This window comes from Ovis canadensis, chromosome 22, assembly GCF_042477335.2.
Source record: "Ovis canadensis isolate MfBH-ARS-UI-01 breed Bighorn chromosome 22, ARS-UI_OviCan_v2, whole genome shotgun sequence".
NCBI lineage: Eukaryota > Metazoa > Chordata > Mammalia > Artiodactyla > Bovidae > Ovis > Ovis canadensis.
In genome coordinates, this window is record NC_091266.1 from 56758806 (window position 1) to 56774976 (window position 16171).

A 16171-nucleotide genomic window follows, 5' to 3' on the forward strand; every position below is an offset into this window, starting at 1 on the left:
GAGCCGGTGTTAGGGATGTGAACACGTACCGGATACCAGGTACTAGGCTGGCCAAAAAGGTCACTCTGGAAGATGTTACGGGAAAACCTGAGCGAACTTGATGGCTAACCCAATATTTCCCTGAGCACTCCTTTCAACCTCAGCAAGTTTAACCTTAACTCCTCCAAGGAACCCATGAGGTAGCTACTGTTACTGTTCCTGGAGCCCTCTGGTTTGAAGGCCTCCCAGCACTTTCCATGTGGCCCTTAGATGCTATTGGGACATCAAGAAGTTTCAGCTAGAAACTTAGATCTGCTCCCTGTCCCATCACTCGGGGTGGCTAAATAAGATGCTACATGTCCCTGAGATATATACTCAGAATTCCAAATAGGGGAGCAATAAATCCTTAGGCAACTTAAGGTGTGTATCCATCTGTTTACAAAATCCTCGAGACTTTTCAAAGATAAGCAGCACGTGAGAAAATAAGTTACTATGATTCTTACCCTAGTTCTGTCAACATGTAAACAGGCTAGATTCTAATGTGCCCATTTTGCTTTTAAAATATTTGAATAGACCCAGGTTTTCGAGCAACTATGATTTTTCCCCCGTATTAAGAACAAAATGCAGATGGCATCGTTCAGGCTCACAGCTTTAATAGTTCTCTCCAAATCCATATCATTCTTTAAAGGCATTTTGGACAAGGCATTCTGGAGAAGTGGAAAGAAAAAAAATAAAAAGCCAGGGCCTACTCATGTTAACTATCGTTTCAGGAATTCCAACTGACCTTCTGAATGATTCCCTGAGAGCGGCAAGTGTTTTCTGCCTTAATCACATAAAAACCGATAATACCAGCAGAGCCTCTGCAAGCACATGAGTGATTCAAGGAACTAAATTAGCGAAGAAAGAAAATCATCTCGTGAACACTCCATTATACAAAACAGGAGGGCAGAGCAGCTGTCCACTTCGAAAAGCAGAGCCAACAGAGGTAAGAGATTAGATGAACACGCTGTAGTACAACGCTCTTCATGTCAGCCTCTTCAGCTCAGCACAAGCCACCACTGCAGAGTGCAGTGACTGATGCTGAGTCCAAAAGCAAGATCGCTGGTCATCACCAACACCCTTAGGAAGCATCGTGGGGTGAACGCTGGACTCTACTTCTTAACAGACTACAAACCCTGCATCAAGACTGAGTTTTGAGCAGTCACTTTGTTTCAGCTACTGCCTGAAGACAACTTCCCCTGTACAACCGGGGAGGTGGTTTCAGAGTCTAAGGTCCTAGAGCTGGTGATGGGGCGCTGGTCTCACTATCACAGGCAAGAAGTCTGGCAGTAAATGAATTTGCAGGCATCAGAGCCACAGCGGAGACAGTCCATTCTCTGTGTTGGGAGAAGATGCATTTTCTGCCCTTGGCTGGCCCACAGGCTTTCAGGAGACCCAGAACAAGAGGCTATGCCTCCTCTTAGAAGGGATAAGCACCTTCTCTGAAGCATGTATTAAAGGGATGCTCAGAAAGAGGACAAGATGTGGATGCTAAAATTTTCAGTGCAAGGAGAATTCTCTACCGAAATCCTGGGCCTCAGGGACTCCACTGCGGCTGCAGGCTCTGAGCATGGAAAGCACTTGATTTAACTTAGGCCAGATGAGCCCACAGTGAGACCCTCCCTCTCCCCCAGCTCTCAGGAATATCAGGAATGGGACTTGCCTGGCCTCTGAGGAACTGGTCACGTGGAGGGTAACTCAGGCCCTGACATCACCAAGCCACGTAATCCAGCGTTTAGCCCTGCTGTAAATATTCAGTTCTTTGAGCCCCCGCTCAAATGTCATGGGCCTAAGCCCTTAATCACGGCTAGTGCCTGTCTCTGGACCCCGTCCAAACTGTCAATGTCTTTCTTGTGCCTGGACCCAGATTTGGCACAGAGCAGATTCCAAATGGAGCTGAACCTGAACTGTGCAGAGAGGGCATGGTCTGCCTCGGCCCAGACGTTAAATCTTGGCACATGCAGCTCGGCATGCCACTGCCTTTTTCTTTTTTTAACCCCCGGGCATATGGTCAGCCGCAATCTTTCGTCAGGGCTATGGCAGTGCACGTAAGATCCCTCTACAAAGGCATGTTCTCCCATGGATATTTACTTCCTAGAGATGCACGACAATAATGTTAATAAGTTAACATTTATAAAATGCTTTCACAATGAGAAACACATTTACCAAACAGGGTGTTTCTGCCCTTCCAGAGACCTTGGTACTCAATCAATATTACCCCATACGATGCTGTTAATATTTATTTTCTTACACCATGGCTCCAATATTTGATTCCTTGACTTGCCACCAATCCCAAATTTTATGAGCTGTGGCATTTTCCAAATGGATGCCCTTGGAAACCACCAACAGGGAGACAATTTGACACTTTCGTAGAGGACATCCTACCATTAACTATTAGTTGCTTAATGACAAGCCAAGAGCCTATTAACAGTAACTGTACAAAAATAGGGAAGAGGCAGAAAAGTTTCTGTGTTTTGTAAACAATGTCCTCAGTCACTTAGTCATGTCTGACTCTTTGCAACCCCACGGACAGTAACCCACCAGGCTTCTCTGTCCAAGGAATGTTTCAGGCAAGAACACTGGAGCAGGCTACCATTTCCTCCTCCAGGGGATCTTCTCAACCCAGGGATCAAACCTGCGTCTCTTGTGTTTCCTACATTGGCAGGCAGATTCTTTACCACTGAGCCACCAGGGAAGCCACCAGATTAAACTTGATCTTGGCTAAAAGGCCATGAAACACACCATTTCCACACCAAGAATCGGGGTAAACCGAAAGAAACTACAAAAATGTATAAGATGTTATCTTCAATATGTTTTTCTCAATTCCCCAGGTTTTGAATGCTCCAGCGTTTCTGCCAATTAGGTCAAATGCACATAAACCATCTTTGCATTCCCAGAAGAGGAATGTGAACATCTAATAAACATATGAAAAGATGTTAACCTCATTAAGGAGCAGGGAAATGCAAATTAAAACAATAATGAGACACGGTTACTCACCAGTTGATTAACAAAAATTAGAAAGATCAATGTCATTGAGCACTCGGTGAGGGTGGAGGGAAACAGACTCATAACAGGAATGAAAGTTGAGAAAAATATTTCTGTAAAATAATTTACTCATACCTATTAAAACAGACATTTGGGGGAGACCTACTTAATTCCACTTCTAGAAACCTTGTCTACACAAATAAGAGCAGAATTACTTCAAAGCTCATGACAAAATCATTGCTTCAAGCACAGCTTGTAACAGAAAAAGAAACTTGGAACCCATGAGGAGCAGACTCATTCATAATGAGTAGTTTATTCCAGAAGACTAGCATACAGCCACTAAAAAATATGAAGCATTCTTTTGTCCAGTGCTGGTAAAATATCACTAATAGTTATTGATGAATGAAAACAAGTAGCAATGGCAACCCACTCCAGTACTCTTGCCTGGAAAATCCCATGGACGGAGCAGCCTGGTAGGCTGCAGTCCATGGGGTTGCTAAAAGTCGGGCACAACTGAGTGACTTCACTTTCACTTTTCACTTTCATGCACAGGAGAAGGAAATGGCAACCCACTCCAGTGTTCTTGCCTGGAGAATCCCAGGGACGGGGGAGCCTAGTGGGCTGCCATCTATGGGGTCGCACAGAGTCGGACACAACTGAAGCGACTTAGCAGCAGCAGCAGCCTGAATGCAAATGTCTATTTATGATTCCCTTCTGTAAAAACTACAGACACACACACACACACCCCACACACACCCTTCTAGGTGCATATAGGCCTGAATCTGTAAGCATGACTTATATACAAGGTAAAATCAGAAAGAAAATATACTAAATTGTCAGTAGTATATAACATATATATAATATAATTAAAGCAATGGGATTGAAAGTGTTTACACTTTCCTCATTCTCACTTTTTAAATTTAAACACACATCCCCCATGCACACAACAGAAAATGTGAACAAAACTCCAGGCGAGGAGCTGCCCTGCGGCAGATCCACCGCACGTGTAGCTCTCTAGCAGACCGACCTCAAGAGCCCGGGAGAATCGAAAGCCTGCATCAACCAGTACACCACAATTCCTCTTTTCATTCCTGCCTGTGGCTAAATCTTTGTGGAATTCATCAGTATTTTTCATCTGCCAAGGAACAAAAGGAGAGAGCATGGGGTTTCAGAGCTAATGTTCACTAAAGACTTTTAAAAATAACATTTCAATACTTGAACCAAGTTGACTAAGCGAACAGCCTACGCTCTCTGACTTGCCATCCAAAAACTAGACCCACAAACATTCCATACCCTGTCATTGCAAAGACAAAAGGTGACCAAGACAGGTGTTTTTTTTTTTGTTTTTTTTTTTTCCTTTTCAAAATTCCTCTGTTACCTAAAGCCTCCGAATTGCCTGTTAAACCCCTAGCCTGTAGCTGACAACCGGGAATGTCCATTGAGTTGGTAGGACACCAAAACACCTGGGTGAAAGGTCAAAGATCCAGCTGTCACCTGGATGTTTGCTTTCCACATTGCAAAAAAACTCTGGACATTTCTAAATACCCAGGTGTTCAATAACAAGCAGAATAAACACCCAGAAGCTGGACAGAAAGTTGAACTCTGTGCCAAGTTGAGGAATGCAGTGTCCATATGACGGTAAATATTCTCACAACTTCCTTCCACCAGCATCAGGGTTCAAACGGGTTCAAATTATAGAGAAGGACAGCCCTCCCTTTTAACTCTGGCCATCATAAAGTGCCCCATGAACTGTAATTCAACACAGGCCAGCTGTCATTAAGACCCACAAAATCTTACTATCCCCTGCCAGATTCCCATTTTCAGCTGGTTCCTAGGGTATTTCAAATCATCTCTCTGGGATGTGTATATATGAACTGAGCTTACCTGTGCCAAGCACTGGGGCACGTACTGCTGCCTATCACTGGGCAGACGTGAAAGCAAACACCTGTTTAATGCTTAAACACCAAGTTTGCTTTTCAGGTGGTGTCCAGAGAACAAGGCTGGGCAAGCGCTGATCTTCTAGGACCTGTGGCAGAAACTCTTCCCTCTACTCAGTAAGCGATGGATCTCTTCGGAGGAGACAAGAAGGGAATATAAAATGCAAGCCTGTTCTCTTAGATGTCTATTCCCTAAAAATGCCCAGAAAGGTACTCTGGGGACAGACTGCCAGTGGGGTATCTACTCCCTTTTGAACTTAACTCTTCAAAAATTCCAAGGCCCTCCTTAAAAAGCTAAACACAGAATCACCATATGATCCAGCAATTCCATTCCCAGGTATGCAACCAAAGGAATTCAAAGCAAGGGCTCAAACAGACACTAGTACCCTGATGTTCGCAGCAGCAGCATCAACAGTAGCCAAAAGGTGGAGGCAACCCAAGTGCCCATTAATAGATGAATGAATAAACAAAAGGTGGTCTTATCCATATAATGGAATATTACCCAGCCATCCTTGTAAAAGAATGAAGTTATGATTCACGCTACAACATGGATGAACCCTGAACACACGAAGTGAAATAAACCAGACACGAAAGGACAAATCTCCTGTGATTCCACTCATATGAGACACCTAGAGAGGCGAATTCAGAAACAGAAAGTAGATGAGAAGTTACCAGGGCCTGGGGAAAGGAGGAACAGGGAATTAATACTTAATGGATACAGGGTTTCTATTCTAGGGGATGAAAAAGTTTTGGAAAAGAAATGACAAATTTTATGCCATGCTTTTACCACACATGCACCCCCCCCCCAAAAAAAAAAAAACCCTCCCAGGTCATGGACACTGGAAGAACAGCATCATATCATCCCCCAAGCACCCCCGACCCACAGCTTTGCTCTCAACAGTACGCCTTGATTCATCTGGTATTTATGTGCTCGGGGGAAGTTTTTACCATCTCTGTTTTTCATTTATCATAACAGTGGTTTTTATTTTATTTTTTTAAACAAAACATGGAACCATGTTTGAAAAAAGCAGTTTAATAAGAGCATGAACTTTGGAGCAAAAAATTGCCCGGATCCAAATGGCAGCTCTGCCACCGAGGAGCCATGTGACAAGCCTCATCTGTAAAAGGGGCGGAACAGCTCACCTCTTTAGGCCAAAGTGTGATGCACACAAGAGGCACCCAGAACAGTCGAGACACAAGTGAACAGACCACACATGCCAGCAGATACCAACTACACCTGCTTCTCATCACAGACGGCCTGATCTGAGATGAAAGCAGAAACATCTTAGTTGAAAAAAAAAAAGCTCAGCAAAGTATATAAATACAGTACAAAGTCACATTAGTCGTGACTTTTCCAAATAAACATACTTTGGGGTTAAGCATAACATTTAATAACCTAGAAAATGTAAATCTAATCTACCCATCGAAACAACCAGTTATGATCATAAGAAAATGATTTTTTTTTTTTTAGTTGTCTTTTCTTGGACCTGAAATATACTTGGAAACTAACAGTCTATGCTGTACGATGCTTCTCTCTGCCAAGTAGTTCCATGGAAATTCTAACCTCTTGAATGCCATCGACCCTTGTGCCAATTCCATGGTCATATTGGGGCAGAGATTTATCCCATGGTCTCTCCACGGGTCTTATGCAGTTGGTGGCTCAAAAGATGGTTTTCAAAAATGTTTTTCTCCTCTATGCCTAAATCATTACCTAGGAATGAATTAGGAATGGAGATGGCCTATTAATCTCAGCCATCTTGTCATTTTTCTACATTTAATTGTGACAACTGTCCAGAGCCCTAATAAATGCCTAGCCTTAAAGGCAATCTCCTGGGACTTCTCTGGTGGTCCAGTGGCCAAGACTCCACGCTCCCAAGGCAGGGGGTTGGGTATTCGATATCTGGTCAGGGGAACATCTCACAAGCTGCAACAAAGATCCCAAGTGCCACAACGAAGACCTAGCTCAGCCAAATTAATTAATTACATATTTTTTAAAAAGCAATCTCCTTATAAAAAATTTGTGCAGTTATTTAACATGAAAAATGCCTGAGCTACATCATGGCTATGCTGCTAAATCACAAGTTTTAGGGCTGGAAAGGATCAAACATGGGAGATTCTCTATGCCAACTTCCCATCTTAAGGACAGGTGACGTGAAGTACAGAGCTTAGCCAACTTTTCAACTGATGTTAAAAAAAAAAAGCCCAGGAATCAGCACAATCAGGGAGATATGGTTTTGCTTCAAGTTATGCTTTGTCATGATAAATAAATTAATAACATCCAGCCAGCCTTTGCCCACATACTAAGAAAAACAATAATTTGACTCTTAATCACCTAAGAATGGCTCAGCATGAGTTCTTTGATAAATAAAACTGAAACACAGAACACCATGGAGTTTCACCGGCCATTTTAATTAAGATGAGCTTTCTGTCCTGTTTCATAATTTTCTCTGATTTTACTTTGTTTTTTTGTGTTCCTTTTCCCTTCAGTGGACACATAGGCATACCGCAGTAGATCAGGGCCAAAGCACCCGATCCATCAACAGGTAGAAAGAGCTAGACAGACAGTTGAGCCACAGGAGCACAGCCGTGGTTTATGGAATGAGATTTATGAAGGAGGGAAAAAAAAATTCACAGAAATAATACAGTTGCATTTGCAGAAAGTTTCAAGTCGCTTTCTAGAAAAAGACGTCTCAGAAAAGTTGATACTTTGTTTCTTCATTAAATAGGCAATGAGAGGAGAGGTCATTTAGACCAGGTATGTGAGATATTAGCTTCCCCACCAGGGTTCAAACCCACACCCTCTGCACTGGAAGGTGAAATCTTAACCAGTGGACTGCCAGGGAAATCCTAGAGGCACAATTCTTTACAAGTGTATGTAGGTAACAAAAAGAACATCAGAGGGAAAGACCACCATCATGACCCTGCTCCCTACTCTACCCTGTTTAGCCCTACAGGTCTGGAGCTCAGACCAGTGGGAGCAGCCCTCAGGGGAAGGTCAGCCTCTGTAACATTTAGTGACTTCACAGTCTGGGGGCCCGCAGACCTGGGATGGGTCTAACATAGCATTAGCAAGGCTTAGGCTTTCGGGAACTACATTTTCCCAGGAGATGAGAGAGCTCTGTCTTTTCAAGTCCCAGAAGCCCATGAAGCTCGATGGAATTTCTAAGAGTGCCCAGTATTTTCTAGAATGAATGACCAATGCCACACCTGGTGTGAAAACCCCTTAGTGAACCCAGGCTGACTGCCCTTGCAATAGATGGGGCAATCTCCGAGGTCAGTCAAAGCCCATTGTCCCAGCCCCTTTCTCCAAAGAGAAAACCCATCCTGGTAAGAGACACACCCTCTTCAGAGCCAGCCAGCACCCCATGTTCCAAAGGTGGTGGTGGTGGTGTTTTAATCACTAAGTCTTGTCTGACGCTTTTGCGACCCCAACGACTGGAGCCCGGCAGGCTCCTCTGTCCATGGGATTTCCCAGGCAAGAATACTGGAGCAGGTTGCCATTTTCTTCTCCAGGGAATCTTCCCGACCCAGGATCAAACCTGAGTCTCCTGCATTGGCAGATGGATTCTTTATCACTGAGCCACCAGAGAAGCCCAAAGGTGTGGTACTCTCTGCCTTCCCCCTTTTTGTAGAAAAGCAAAACAGATTTTAGATTTTCATCCCCATACACTCAAATTCCACTCCTCTTTCACTCCAGAAATGACTCCAACATCAAACAACCAAAATACTTGGGTCACCTCTGCCTCTACGAGAAGAGGCGAAAGGTTCCTCATTTTTCTTTTAGAACATAGCTGCTCTTCATTTAGCGGGATGTTATCAATAATCAAAACCGAACTGCACCCGGTGAAAATCAAGCAGCACTTCCTCATCAGGCACCCTCAGTCTTCCAGCGTGTTTATAATCACTAATTCAGACTTGCAGAAAAACTCCTCAGGCAGAATAATGATGTTGGTCCTATTTATTTTGAGACCAGGAATTTCTAGAGGCTCATCGACCCTTTGTACTCCCAGGAAGGAAATGAGCTAACCACCAGGATTTTGACTACCTTTCTGACACTGCTAAGTCGCTTCAGTCGTGTCCGACTCTGTGCAACCCCACAGACGGCAGCCCACCAGGCTCCCCCATCCCTGGGATTCTTCAGGCAAGAACACTGGAGTGGGTTGCCATTTCTTTCTCCAATGCATGAAAGTGAAAAGTGAAAGTGAAGTCGCTCAGTCGTGTCCGACTCTTCACGACCCCATGGACTGCAGCCCTCTAGGCTCCTCCGACCATGGGATTTTCCAGGCAAGAGTACTGGAGTGGGGTGCCATTGCCTTCTCTGTCTGATACTTTAGCTATATTTAAATAAATCATTGAGCAACTTCCCTGGTGGTCCAGTGGTTAAGACTTTGCCTTCCAATGCAGGGGATGAAGGTTCGATCCCTGGTTGAGGAGCTATGATCCCACACGCCATGCGGTCAAAAAACCAGAACATAGAACAGAAATTATATGGTAACAAATCCAATGCTTTGAAAGGATAAAAAAAATGTTTTAATAATAATTGGAATTGCATCCATTATATTTCCAGAGGACGTCTGGTGGTAAGAACAAGCCTGCGTGTGTGTGGTCAGTCACTAAGCCATGTCCAATGCTTTGTGACCCCATGTACTGTAGCCCACCAGGTTACAAAGCCTGTCCTTCGTCCATGAATACCCCAAGCAAGAATACTAGACTGGGCCCTCCTCCGGGAGATCTTCCCAGCCCAGGGATTGAACTTGAGTCTCCTGCATTGCTGGGGAAGTCTTTCTCACTGGTGTCAGCTGGGAAGCCCAAGAACAAGCCTAGGGGCCCAATTTTAGTGGGTTAACCCTTTCTTTACAGCCAGCACTGCCTAATGAAATCTGTGTCTGTTCATTTCTTTAAAGAAAAAAAAAAGCCAACTCCAACCTCACCGTGCCCATCTAAGGACGGAACAAAGAGACAAATCACCCTTCTGCTACCGCTTCCCCCAAAGAGCAAGTTGTGGAAGACAAGTGTCCACTCCACAGCTTCAAAGGTATCCACCTTCCAGCCGATGCACTTCACACATAAACTGCCCACATGTGCACTTAGAAATGCACTCAGAGGCTTTCCCAATTATCCTCTGGGCTTTTGGCTTCTAGAAAGCCATCTTTCAGTGTTAAAAGCCATAAACTCTTGGAGATGAAAACACTAACCCCCTTTGGAGATGAGTCACTGGGGATGGTATTCCAGGAAAGGGCTCCAGGGCACCTTGGGTGGAGAGAAGCCCTACCTGACCACAGAAGTGGCGACACAGGGACTCGTGCATCACCCAGAGTGATGCTGGTGTGTTAACACAGGTGAGAAGTGCACCAGGGAGAGTCCTCCTAGGTACCACCTTGCTGCCACCAAGAAATCCACCCCCACGTGATTCTTAAGGACCTGGCGTCTGTCTGCACACTCTGTATTATCCACTGCACAGGCTCCTCCAATGGTCCCATGATGCTCACGTCTCCTGATATTCATGCCCTCAGTCACCACCTCCCTTGGTGACTTGCTTAATGCAGATAACAGCCATCAGTGGTAGAATGGCTCGTCCACAATTAGGTTGCAAAGGCTGTGACCTCGGTCTTCCTCATGCTCTCCTCTGTTCTTGTCTGTTCTCACAGCTGCCATGCTGTGAGCTGCCCTACAGAGAGGCCCAGGTGGCAAAGAACTAAGGGTGGCCTCCAGCCCATGGCCAGTGAGAACTGAGGCCCTAGTCCAACAACCTGCAAGGAACTAAACCCTGACAACAACCACGAGAGTGAGTCTGGAAGCAGATTCTTCCCTGTTGATCCTTCAGGTAAGAGCCCAGCCTTAACTGAAACCATAATTACAGTCCCATAAGAAGCCTTGAGCGGAGAAGGCAGTGGCACCCCACTCCAGTACTCTTGCCTGGAAAATTCCATGGACGGAGGAGCCTGAGGGGCTGCAGTCCATGGGGTCACCAAGAGTCAGACATGACTGAGTGACTTCACTTTCACTTTTCACTTTCATGCACTGGAGAAGGAGATGGCAACCCACTCCAGTGTTCTTGCCTGGAGAATCCCAGGGATGGGGGAGCCTGGAGGGCTGCTGTCTCTGGGGTCGCACAGAGTCAGACACGACTGAAGCAACTTAGCAGCAGCAGCGGCGGCAGCAAAAAGCCTCGAGACAGAAGGCCAGCAAAGCCACCTGGATTCCTGGCCCATGGAAGCTGTGAGTGGATAAATGTTGTTAAAGCTACCAGTTCTCGGGGTAATTTGTTACGCAGCAATGGGTAACTAATACACCCACTCATGTTCCAAATGCACCAAAGAATTTCACAGTAAAGTTCCTTAAGTCTTCCTCACATACTAAATTCACAAAGCTCTCCCTTTCCAGGCTAACTGATCTGGAGATTCTGTATCGCTCTTTCTGAGACAATCTTCCTTCCAGCTTAGCCCAGAATCCTTTCCTGATCTCCTTTACCTTAGTGTCTCAAGGAGCCAACATCACTGAACAGCCACAGGACAATACACTCCTCTAATTCCACCCATATCCATGTCCTGATGGCCAGAGCTTTATCTGCCTTCCTGCTGGACAAGGACCCCTGATGAGCTAAAGGCTATGTTTTGCCCAGAGCCTAGGATGGTGCCTGCCACAAAGGGCACTGAATCAATGTCTGCTGAATGCATGAACAAAGGCCTGAAGGGGCATCTTGGGGGAGACGTTGTCCATTTCAACCTCTCCAGTGAGTGATGAGACTGTATTTCACCACCTCCTGTAACGGGCTCTTCAGAATCCTTGAGGATGGAGGACAGGGAGATTGCCTCTGTCATCTTGGAAGCGTTCTCTCTTAATAAGTAATATTTCATACCCCAGACTCTCATCCAAGTCCATCCACTATTCACACAATCCTGCTCAAACAGGGCAACTGTATGTCTCAAATTCTGCTCTAGTTTTAGTTTTACAGACCATAAAACATATAGAAAACAGACTCTCAACTTTCGACCCTTCTTTTATTAAACTCTCTTCATATAAAGAACAACACAAACAGGGATTATGCTTCAAAATCACATGCAAGTCCGAGGTAACTTTTTTAAAATATCAAACGTGGTAATGATCAATTATGATAATTACCAATTTTTTTAAAAAAGAGAATATTCCTTCTATTATTTCCTGCTAACCTTTGACTATTTAAAAAGTGAAGAAATAAAAATTTAAGTCATAGTATTAAGTATTTTTAAAAATGTAAGTATTTTACAAGCTTCGTTCTACCTTATAGCCTCCAATGCGATGCTCCTGCTTAAATTCCTTCCCGTTTTTCAGCCACCTCATGGTTGGTGTTGGATTCCCCCCAGCTGGGCAGCGGAACTTGACAGTGTTGGCTGCTGGGACCGCGTGCAGCCGTTTTTCCATCTTTTCTGTGTTGGTCCAGTACGGTGCTCCTGTTTTGGAAAATGACATTATAATGTACATAGATGGACAACTGCATCTCCATCAATAAACCCCTAACAGGTTTGTATGTGAACGATCTGACACTTTCAAAACTTTGGGGTAATATTTATCAATACATTAGAGAAACATTTTCTGAAGTCTGATCCAGCTGGCTTCCCAGAAGGTCCCTGGAGATGGGCTGCTTAAGAGTTTATCAACAGGGAACTTTTGTTTCCCTTGTACTTGCTGCCAGAATACAAATTCATGAATGTTTTAAAATGCTACTTTAGACACAAAGCAACAATACATACAGTAAGAACAGCTGAGTTCCCCCCACCCCCAAAAAATATACCATTTTAGATAGCCGCACCTGTGAAATGATCACACATACACATAAACAAATTGTGTTCAAAAGCCACATCAACTTATCCACTGGCGCTTTAAAGGGTGATCAATAGTATAGCTTATCATCTCAACCTGTGCATGTTCAGTCATGTCTGATTCTTTGAGACCCCATGGACTGTAGCCCACCAGGCTCCTCTGTCCATGGGATTTTCCAGGCAAGAATACTGGAGTGGGTTTCCATTTCCTTCTCCAGGGGCTCTTCCCAACCAAGGAATCAAACCTGAGTTTCTTGTGTCTCTTGCATTGGCAGGCAGATTCTTTACCACTGATCCAGCTAGGTAGACATGGCCCTCAAAAGCTCTCACACATTTAATTCATTAATCCTGACAACAATTCAATTATAACCCCTGTTTACAGATGGGGAAACTGAGTCACAGAGCAGTAACCTGCCGGAAGCCACAGAGCTAGAAGCAGTGCAACCAGGATTTGAGCCAAGGCAGTCTGATTCTAGGGCCCACTGTCTGTCTCCCCGACCTACTCTCAAAGCACTGGAATCCATACTTTCAACCTCCCTGACACGCAGGACTAGCATCCAAGATAGACAGCCTCAACTGGAGGCATGCTGTCTCCTTTATCACTGCTCAGGATTTCCGCTGACAACATCCTGTACGGCGATTTAACTCTTCACATGCATTTCTGTCCCAACAAACATGTGACCAAAATCCCCATATCCCCCTGCCCAAAGCATCCATCAACAGGGCCTGGAACATCCAAGAACATTCTAGAACACTGAAATTCTAGAAGACTGATCCATAACTGCTTACAAGGGTTAGACTGAGCAACAATTCACACCCCCCACAAACCAGAGGCAGTGTTGCGGGGAAGGGGCTTTGTCTCCAGTGTGATTTAGAAGTTTCCTCTCCTGTTTTGTGGGTGGCACAGCACATTCCTGGCAGGGTGCCAATGCCCTTCACTTAGCAGCCAGGTTGTCGTGGTAGAAAGAGGAAGTGGAACAACTGCATCCAGAACACCCACCCCTCTCTGCCTCACCCTTGCTCTTGAAACCTGCTATAAAAGGTGGAGTGAGGGTTTCTTAATGTGCTGTGTCTTCTTTACCCATCTGCTTATTTAAGTGTCAAGGTGGAGGGTGGCGGGGTGGGGAGGTATGGCTGGTATGGACGTGATGCTAAGGCAGAGCCAAGTGAGGCAGAATTTCTCAGTCTGTGTTCCAGAGAGAGAAGGCCCAGGGGAAGCCAGGGTGGAAGGACAGAGCCACGTTCTCACCCCTGCATCCAGTTGCATCTGTAATGAGCAGGCAACTTGGTAGCCACTTGACTTGGGCTGTCAAACGCCCATAAACACACCTAGTCTTTTGAGGGGGTCCCCAGGGAGTACTCAATTTCTATTTATCACAGGTCTCCCAGGGCCTGGCATATCCCAAAACAATTTCAATCATCTTTCATTTGAAAAGCTTCTACTTGGCAAAGTCCATCCACAACCACTGAAAAAGAAAGCGTTAAGAGCACAAAATAAATAATGAGCTTTGTCGTTACACAAAGGCTTTTACAAAGCTGACCTAAATGAAAGGCATACCTCATGCAGTCAGGTGTCTGCATTCATGTCATCTGTTTAAGTAAACACAATAGCCTCTTCATATGAATTAGCTAAATATTAATGGAGTCACTCTTTCAGATACCATCAATTACAGCTGCCCTGATCCTATGGAATGTCTTTTCTTTTTTTTTTTTCTTATATAAAAGAAATCAGCAGATACGTGCTGTGTACCATTAGGCATGGTTTCCGTATTCCCTGGGTTGAAAAGCAGACTGAGCTTTCAGCTCTAGGAAAATTGCTCTGTTCCTCTCTCATAGGGCTAAGCTGTGGGTGAGCCTGCAACCTGCCCGGGGATCACCCACACCACACGGGCACCTATGGCTATAGCCTGTGGCAACAGCACACTGGCAACGAGCACCTTTTACTTGGCCCCGGAGTAATGATTTAAGGACAAGAGTGAAAGAATTTTGCTGGAATTTCTGGCAGGTAGCCACTTTCCTGGGGTGAAATTTTAATCATCAAAACTGCACCTATAAAACCTGCTTGTGCAAAACAGACACGGCCATGTTTCTCTCCTAAAGGCTCAGAGATCACAGGTGAGTGGGGCACCATGAAATCTAATCAACAAAGCAGAAGCCAATCGCCTGCATGACCATCACTGGAAACCTGAATTCATGACACCTGCTCTCCCTGAGGAACTGTAAAGCTCGACTCAACAGAAAGGGCCAAGGTTTCGAGGTTCCCTGAGTAGCAGCGATGGGTCACCACCAACCCCCATGCAACCCCACTCTGGGTGGTAACATCACACAGGCATGATGCCTTCCTTCAAGGTGTCCAGCTCACAGATTTTATTAGGAGTGTGATGCTGGAGAGGAGGGGCTATTTTAGTGTTTTACAATGGCTCTTTCTGAAATAAACTAGCTTTGCAAAACTTGAAGAATCTGGACGGTCTAGAAAAATAATTGCAGGGATAGCTCTGCTGTGCTTCCAGCATCAACATCCTCTGCAAACTCTTCCTATCTTCAGTGTTTCCCGCCGTGTGTGCAGTGTCGGACATGTGGACATGCCAGGGCCACCACTCCATAAACTACAACGCAGCTGGACAGAAACAGGGACCAGGCCTGGGAAAAAGCTCCTCTACCTAAGGAGGCCCTCTTCCATCCAAGGCGGTGACCAGCATGAACAAATCCCATTTGCAGGAGGGACTCAGTTAACGAATTAATGATCTACAAAGGGAGAGATGACTCTAGCACTCGGCAGGCACTCAGTATCGATGGCCAGGGCCACATCATGTTGCCTGAAAGACGTGTACGGTCTCCACTTTGCAAACCTTCCCTGGTATAATCTTAGCGATCTATTTAATAGAGAAAGAATTGTGGTACAAACCCCCGATGACATAAACATGGATCATGCCAAATCAGAAGTAAAGAAGTTGACCTAGACATAGGTATGGCCCTTTCTGCTCTGACATGCTCAAACCTTCTGATGCAATATGTAGCCAAAGTACGACATTCTCTTAGTCATTAAAAACTAATAATGACCAAGTTAAAGGGACAGTCAGACCCAGCCAAGATAAATAAGTACAATCTCATCCTCAAGGATGAGATTATCCTACTCATTATCATCTTCTACACTGAAATAGATATTGTACGTTAGTAACGATGCCAAGGAAGTACAACTTTAATACAGCAGAAGCCTCTTAACATGTGTCTGGTGAAGCAGATTCATAACCCCACAGAAATGTCCCCCAAAGTTCCCTCCACACAGCCTTTCTTAACCCCCTTCATCCCACCAATAAAGATCCCCTCCTCCTGCCCTGGGCCCCCATTTTCTCAGTTATGCGTATGTTTCCATGCCCAGGGCGTTTCTGTACTGAAATATATCCCTTTCAATGTCTGCTGACCAGTAAGAGT

General features: G+C 45.0%; 1 protein-coding gene across 10 annotated transcripts in view; it reads right to left on the reverse strand.

Moving 5' to 3' along the window:
• FGFR2 (fibroblast growth factor receptor 2) overlaps positions 1-16171 on the reverse strand; it is a 104026-nt gene that overhangs the window by 52850 nt on the left and 35005 nt on the right. For all 10 annotated transcript variants that reach the window (XM_069567739.1, XM_069567736.1, XM_069567733.1 and 7 more), the window contains one exon: positions 12201-12370. In XM_069567739.1, the coding sequence (XP_069423840.1) occupies positions 12201-12370 (170 nt within the window). The remainder of the gene's footprint in view (positions 1-12200; positions 12371-16171) is intronic.